The following is an 8,269-nucleotide window of genomic DNA, read 5'->3' as shown; positions in this document are numbered from 1 at the left end:
ATCTATACAATTCAAAAATCTAAAAGAATCTTTAACTTTTTTGCAATTTTTTTATATATTTACATGAAAATGCAAAAAAAAAATTGCATTCATTTTCTAAAACTACGTTTTAACGGTTAAATATGCAATCGTTGCGCTAAAAAAAACCCCGCAAATTAAAAGAACCGCAATTAATCTATATTTAAAATAATAATTTATATATTTTAAAATCTTTTTTAATCAGTGACTTAATTTGCATATAGAAAACTTGCATCTGTATTTTTTTAATATTTATATTTTAACCGGGTGTTTATACAAATAAATGAAAAGGAAAAAAAAATCATTTTATGATTGAAATTAAAAGAACATAATAGTCATAAGTTGAAATATAAAGGTGTAAGATAGAATTCTCATGTTTTGTTTTGATAGCCCATTAGCATCCCATGTCCAATAATCGTTTTTTTTTTCTCTCATTTTCTTATTCCTAATAATAATAAAAAAGTTAAAACAAAAAACAAAAATCTTAACAACAAAAAACCTGTTCCCGCTTTGTTCGCTCCCACGTTAACGGTTACAACATTCTTGTCTACTACTCTTCTTGCCCTCTCTTCCTACAATCTCAACAATCTTGTTCAAATTCTTTCCATTTCTTTTTCATGGATTCTCTTCCCACTCTACTTCCAGAAAAAACCAAAGACTCCAAACCAAAAATGAAACAAAAACGCAACCAAGCACCCAAAATCGGCAGCGGTAGTGAATCACAAACTCAATTCAGGTAATCAACCGTTTTCATAATTCATCATTTTCATTCGCAAAACTAACACTGAAAACACGACACTGATAGTGACACGTTAACACTAATAAATTTTGGACATCAATCTTAACACAAACTCTCATTTTTTTCAGCGAAATATTAGATTCTTATTTGATTTTTCAATTTTGATTCTCTATTTTGGTTTCAGACAAAACCGAGTTTTTGGTACTGCTTGGAACACAAACGTTAATATTCCCAAAAAGCCATCAGACAACATCGTAACCAAACCAAAACCTGTTATCGCACAAAGACACCCGAAACAACCAACCACTTTAACACAACCTACGGATACAAAATCACCAGAAAATCCGAACCTCGTAAAGAACAAAAAGAGTGACACATTCCCACAACAAGAAAATGATTCCGCAGAGCCTAAAACTCCGGTTACATCATCTCATGTTATAGGAAAGAGTAAAGTGCAAGCAACGCCGTTTTACAGTGCAGCAAATTGCAGCAAATGTCGTTTTGATAGGCTTGAGACTTCGTCTTATTGGGTTGGACAAATCAAGTTGGCAGAAACTGTTGGGAAACACTTTGTTGCTTGTGGATTCTTCAAGCTTGCTTTCAAATCTCAGGCTGAGGTTTTTTGTTTTAATCATAAAATTTAATTTTGTTCTTATATAAGTTCTAATAGCTTATATTTATTTGATTTGGTATTTGGTGTGTTGAGTGTGTAGCCAATAAGGAACCTTCGGATGGAGCTTAAGAGGTATTTGTCAAGGCATGGACACTTATATGAGGAGAAAGAATGGAGAAAAGTTGGTGCTAGGTATGGAGTATTGAAAGATGAAAGCATCACAAGTGAAATGAACTCAACCACTTGAATTATGATGTGTATGTGAGGTAGATATGAAACATCACTAGTGTTTTAGTAGAAATGGTTGTTGTGAATGTTGTAAATTTTAAAATATTGCGTTTGATTTCTAGTTAAATAATTATTATTTCTTCTTACATTTTAATAGATCAATCCGAACAAAAACATATATTTTTTATGTTTGAACGGGTAAAAGTTATAGAATTGGATAGTTGTTTAATCAGATATTGAGTTTAAAAAAAATCATAGACATGGTCAAAAACTCCTAATTTTAGGAAAAAATTTCCCTAGATCATCTATATTAACTTAGATATAGATATCTAAATAAATTAGTAAAGAAATTACTAAATTACTAAATTTAGAGAATTTAGCTTATCACCGTAAAGATAAATCTAACTCACGGTAATTATCAAACTTTTATAAATAAAATTGAGACAAAAAATTCTAATAAAATTTTGGATAATTAACTATAAATTTTTGATAATAAACTAAATTTTTAGTAGAATTTAATTGATAAACACCGACAGTGTAAAGATTTTTTACACTGTCAGTTAATCACAATCATTGATATATTTGAAATGTTTGACTTTTATTTTAAATATTTAAAAAGTAATACAAACGGATGATTGTAATGCATTGACAACGTAAAACTTTTTACACTGACAGTGCATAACAATTAATCTCTTTTTAGTATTGCATTTTAAAATAGCCGGTATTAAATCAAATTGTTTTTTGTTTAAATCTAATATCTTTGAATTAATAGATATTTTGAAAAAAGTTCATGTGGTACCAAAAATAAATAAAAAATGAAATTTATAATAGTTCAAATTTTCACAAAAAGAAAATGAAGGTGGTAAAAAGCTCAAAACAATTCATTCTCGAACTTCATTTCATTTATTTTAAGGTTGATGGATTTTTTTAGCATTTTAATGAAGCTTTTTACAATTCACTACCGGATTTTAGTAGGAAAATTTTCAACTTTTTGAAATTTAGTATAAGAGTTTTTGTATTTTTCTAAAGTTTTTAGGTATATTTATCATAATTTTTTAAAATTTCTAATATTTGTTCATAAGTTTTCAAGATTTTCGGTATTTTTTCATAACTTTTCAAAATTTTCAGTATAGTTCTGAAATTTTTAATATTTAATCGGACGTTTCAAAATAATGGTATCTTAAAGCAATGATTTAACGGTAAAAGTGCGCATGATATGGAGGTGTCAGGTATAAAATATGGGGTAGTAAGTTAAATTCTCAAACTTTTAATATAGTTTTAAAATGCACTTTAATACAATTTAGGATATATGATGGTGATATATTTTGTAGGAAAAAAAAAAGGAAATAAGGCGATTTCTATAACAGTAAAAATTGCATTTTTATCAGATTTTTAAAAATCTGGTATGTGTTTTTATCGAATTTATAAAGAATGGGTATAATTTTTTACAAAATTTCTTTAAAAATATGGTAAAATGCAAAATATTTTGAAAAGCCAATATACCGAATTTTTATGCGTACCTGAGGTGGATGATTCTTATACAAAATTTGTCCGTTCTTCACCACTAATTTTGTATGTTTTACTTTCATATTTTTCTATCTTTTGAAATTATTAATCGAGGTATGGTATCTCTAGTATAAATCATTCATTATATGTTTTGATTTACAGATATTTTCGTTTCAGACCGAAGTGTTATCACAGACACAGGTTATTGGGAGACATCATGGTATTATTGTTGTTACTTTTCGTACTAATATAGAAAATGGGCAAAGAGGATGGAAAGATAAATTGATTATGGATTGTGAGAGGGGAGGATACTATTGTAACACCTTAAACCTCGAAACTTATTTTAAAATATTTACACGATAATTTAAACGATAATTTAAGGTGTCACCAACGACAGCATGTTAAAAACTCATCAAAACATTTGAATATTACGCAGCGGAAAAACATTTCATAGCAATTATAAATGAAGTGATAACTTCAAAACAAAAAAAAATCCACATCAGCTCAAAAACATAACAACTCATGTCCCTGATGTTACACGATCAGAGCACTAAAAATCACTAATGTAAGACAAAATGAGAAATAACAAAATAAAGAGTAGCTCCAAGAAGTCACCTACCACACACAATAACAATGATCACTCATGAGTATCTGTAAGATGTCAATGGTGGAAAACATGAAGCAAAGAGGGTGAAAAACAACATTCAAATCAACAGAATAAAGAATGTTAAGGTAGAGAACATAAAACATAACACATACAAAATCAACAACACCATAGTCTCAATCCTATTCATAACAACATGCATATATACATATGAAATGCGACTCACGATTCAACGTGACACTTATGTGTGTGGTACCATTATGGACAACACATGTCCATCTCGCTCCTGAATCCCCACCATAGGACTGAAGCACACCAAATCGCTAATATCACCATAAGTAACGCTTCAGCATTTCACATATAGAACCAGTTACTCACTCCTGAATCCCAACCATAGGCCCAGAGCACACCAAAACTGGATTGAAGCACGTACACCATGATACGTGTCTTTTAACAACATTCATTAACACCAAAATTATCACCATGTATTTATCACCATTATGCACAACATCATTCGTAATACACAAAAACTAATCAATGTTACGATACTTAACAAACAACACCAAACAACAAAACCTCATCAAATGCATATTCATACAACATTCAATCATGTTAATTCATTATAACATCAATTCATCATTAAGTAAACACATGATTCACGAAATTATTCATATGATTCATAACATATATTCCTATAATAAACATACCCTTATGCATCAACTATCTCACTGAGCATTATCCTGAGCTAGCTCTGTGCATTAGCTTTTCAACATTTCAAATGGAAACTCATTTGGACCTACGAAACTAAAGTTATGACCTAAATCGTCGGCTAGTGCAACATGGTCCAAAACAGCTTTTTTCAAAAATTGGCCTGCAACAATCGACTGCCATAGAATGACACTCGATTTTCATCAAACTTATGTACATTCTGACTTTTCCAAAATTCGCTTCAAAAGGCCATGCAATCTATTATATCCCTATGAAAATCGATTGTCATAATTATTGGTTTTCTTCCACAAATTGCATGAGTACGATAGATTCTCATGGGGAAGCAATTGATTGTCACTTCTGATTTTCAAAAAAAAAATCCCAGATTTCCCCTTGTTCTTTATCTCTCTCATCTCAACCTAACATGCATCATGCACAGTACACCACATTGTTACAGAAAAACATCTTATAACAAATAAATCAATCATGGCTCATGGAAATTTGTCATACAATTAAATCAACAATTTCACCAACAATCATATTCATGATCAAAGCTTCAAACACTCATAAATGGAAGAAATTTATATGTTCGCAAACATAATGTGTAACACCTCAAAATTTGCCCTCCTCTCTTGGGACTAGCATTAACATATTACATATCATTTTTAGGTCATTAGGCATTACATATTGCATATCATGTGGTTACATTGTGCAAGCCATCCTCCCAAGTCTGGTTCAGAAGATGAGGAAGTCAAAGTGCAAGCTAGGGTTTTATTGATTGATCATTGGCCATCTGAGGATTGGGCTATGAATTAGGGTTTCATGATTCTCAAAGGATATTGGTCTTCATCTTGATTGAAGTGATACATCATCATCATCATGGTTTGTTATCATCAGCAGAATCAAGTGTTGGATCAGGATTCCTTGAGATTAGGGTTTTGACCACTGGTCAACCCTAATCAGTTGCATTGGGCCAGTCAGGGCATGATCAGGAGAAGGGGTCTATGATGGATATGGGGATCATTCTATGATTGTATTGAGATTATTGAGGCTAGGGTTTCACCCTTGAGCCATTTCATAAGAAGATTGGGGCTCAGATTGATCAATGCATTGCTAAATTCATCTATCAATTGAAAAAGTCAACTTTGTGGTCAACTGTGCATGATCTGATAGATTGGGAGGTGGAAATGAGTTGGATACACTTCATTCATGTTGGAACAAGTGTTCTTTGACATTGCAGAGCTCAAGAATGGAGGAAATCAAGTCAGAACAAAAACTGCCAAAAATAGAAAGTGACTTGTAATGGAAGTTTCCAAAAATGGAAAGTTTTTGACCTCAAAATTACGTGTCCAAAAAAGCTTCAAATGAAAATTTGTTCAACGTGAAAGTTGTAGATCTTGGTCTCACCTTTCCAAAAAGTCCAAGAACTTGAAAATCCCATGTATGGTTGACAAGTTATGGTCCATTCAATTTCAAAAATGACCCGTAATCAGAGGGGCATAACTTCCACATGGAGTGTCCAAATTGAATGATCTTTTTATGCACAAACTCCATTTGACATGTACTTTCATGGTGCATAATTGGATTTCTTCAAAAATGGTCAATGCAAAAAGTCAAATTTCAACTGTACAGTTAAAAGTCCAGGGGCAAAATTGTCCAACTTGAGAAATAATGAGAATTTTGGAATGGGGATTTTTGCAACACTTCACAAATGACATTTGAAAATTGTTGGAATGCTCATAACATGCCAAGGCCTTGTGGTTTGAGAATTGACTTTTGAAATGAACTTGAAAAAATGAACAAAGTGCCATCACATAGTGAAATTCCAAAATACACATCCAATCAACATGAGACAAGTTGCAACAGCTCACACATGTCATTTTGAGAGTGTGTGAGCTGTCAATGAGCTGTCAATGAGCTGGCATGTGAAGTTACCATTTTGCCCTTAGTTTGGAAAATGACATTTTGCTAAACATTGCATTATGTTAATTAAGATGATTAAGGAGCTTGATTAATTGGAGGTACTTAAGCTTAATCATAACAAACTCTAACAGAATTTCACAATCCCCAGAAATCACAAATTACAATCTCAAAATTCTCCAAATTCACCAAAATTCTTCAAGAACACAAAAGGCAAAAATCACAAAATCTCTTCCAATTCTTCATCAAACTCGAAAATTCTTTTTGGTTTGATCTTCATTCAACTTCTTCTTGGACTGTTTTTGGAAATCAACATCAAACTCCTCACCAGTCGCAACTGTTCAAGCAAGGTGCATCCATGGCTTTTGAAGAACTCTTCCATTAGAAGCTAATTCAATCGAACCTGAGCATTCCAGTCCACTTCCACAAGCTTAAGCTTCATCTGTTTCGAATAAAAACTCCTTGACAACTCCAATTTCATCACTGCCTTCAAATCGAGGTTAGAATTCGAGATTCACTATTGCTTCAATTATGGTGTGCGTTTTGAAGAGTGAAGAACATAGGTTATCATGATGTAATTAGTTTTAGAAATGGATGAACGTAGAGGAAGTTATGTTGATTAGAAGATTTGAGAGCAAAACCTAAAATGCTCGATCCAGAAAATTTAGGAAGAATTAGTTGAAATCGTTTGCATATTTGAGATCCTGAGAGTGAGACCTTTCCAACGAGTATTAGTTTGCAAATTTTGGTTGAGATTGAGTGTTCTTCGTGTTCTTACTAATTCTGGAAAATTGATGAAGATGAGGATGAATTTTCTGGAGAAAAAACGCGTTTGATCCGTCCACATGCAATGCCATTTTGAATTTGTGTTTAGCGCCGTTTCTGGCCAATCACGAGATGCCAGCGTAAAAATGAAGCTGTGCGTTTTGAACCTGGGCGCGCATAATTACCAGTTTGCCATTGGACCTTTAATTAAATTAAAACACTTAAATAATTATTCTAAAAATCATATAAACCTTAAAAAATTCATAGAAAATTATTGGAAGGTCACAAAAATATGAGGATTTTTTCTATAGCTCCCATTTTGTCTCTAGAATTTAATGAGTATAATTTTAGAAATTGTGCATGATGAATTGTTGACTTTGCTTAGGGATGTTTGACTTAGGTCATTTTTGTGTACATTTTGCCATTTCTATTGTGAAATTCTCCTGCCTTAAAAGAAATGTTTGAAAATTTTTGTGGTGATTCTAGACATGTTGCTGGTGATTTACATATAAAGTTTGTGAATTTTTGATACCTGTGGTGTGAGATGTGAATTTTTGAACTTAGGTGTGACCATTTGTGTCACACCTAACTAGGGCAACTTCATGAAATTGTTTGACTGGCCTATGATTGTTGAAATGGAGTGAAATTTTGTATGATGGATCATTGATATGTTGAGATGCTATGTACATTTTTCTGGATTTTTATGTGGCATTTTCAATTTGATTGGTATTTTTCATCTCTGTTGGTCAAATGTGCAAGTTCATGTGACATATGTTTGGAATATCTTGTGTGAAATGCTCATATGGTTTTGGATGATGATGAAATTTGGTATGCTGGTTATAGACACATGATAGGACATCCCTGTTTTGGTCCCATTCATTTATTAATTGTTTTCATTGACTTGTGAATTTTTGAAGTGAATGCATGTGTTGATGTTATGGTTTGGCTTGAATATTTGTGTCTGTATTTCTTGATTTTCATTGACATAGTTTCTTTTGTCCAATTGAGCTGAAAATTGACATGCTATACCTTGAATATGTCCTGTTTAGGTGTGAATTATTTGAGGATTTTTGGAATTATTTTGGTATGCTTTTGATGGAATTCATTCTGTTTGAACATTGGATGTTGCATTTGACCTAAGTTGACATGTTTTGGTCATGAAATAAAT

The 8,269-nt window shown here is 32.0% G+C and overlaps 1 protein-coding gene across 1 annotated transcript; it reads left to right on the top strand.

Annotated features, from left to right (window-relative positions):
- Positions 1 to 501: 501 nt before the first annotated feature.
- On the top strand, positions 502 to 1,664 carry LOC127105492 (uncharacterized). Its single transcript, XM_051042683.1, has 3 exons — positions 502 to 754; positions 942 to 1,374; positions 1,471 to 1,664. Exons 1-3 carry the CDS (start codon positions 636 to 638, stop codon positions 1,615 to 1,617), a joined length of 699 nt encoding a protein of 232 aa, XP_050898640.1. The 5' UTR covers positions 502 to 635; the 3' UTR covers positions 1,618 to 1,664.
- The last annotated feature ends 6,605 nt before the right edge of the window (positions 1,665 to 8,269 follow it).

This window comes from Lathyrus oleraceus, chromosome 7, assembly GCF_024323335.1.
Source record: "Lathyrus oleraceus cultivar Zhongwan6 chromosome 7, CAAS_Psat_ZW6_1.0, whole genome shotgun sequence".
Classification (NCBI taxonomy): domain Eukaryota; kingdom Viridiplantae; phylum Streptophyta; class Magnoliopsida; order Fabales; family Fabaceae; genus Lathyrus; species Lathyrus oleraceus.
Note: the sequence above shows the minus strand (reverse complement) of the source record. Positions and strands in the feature narration are given on the sequence as shown.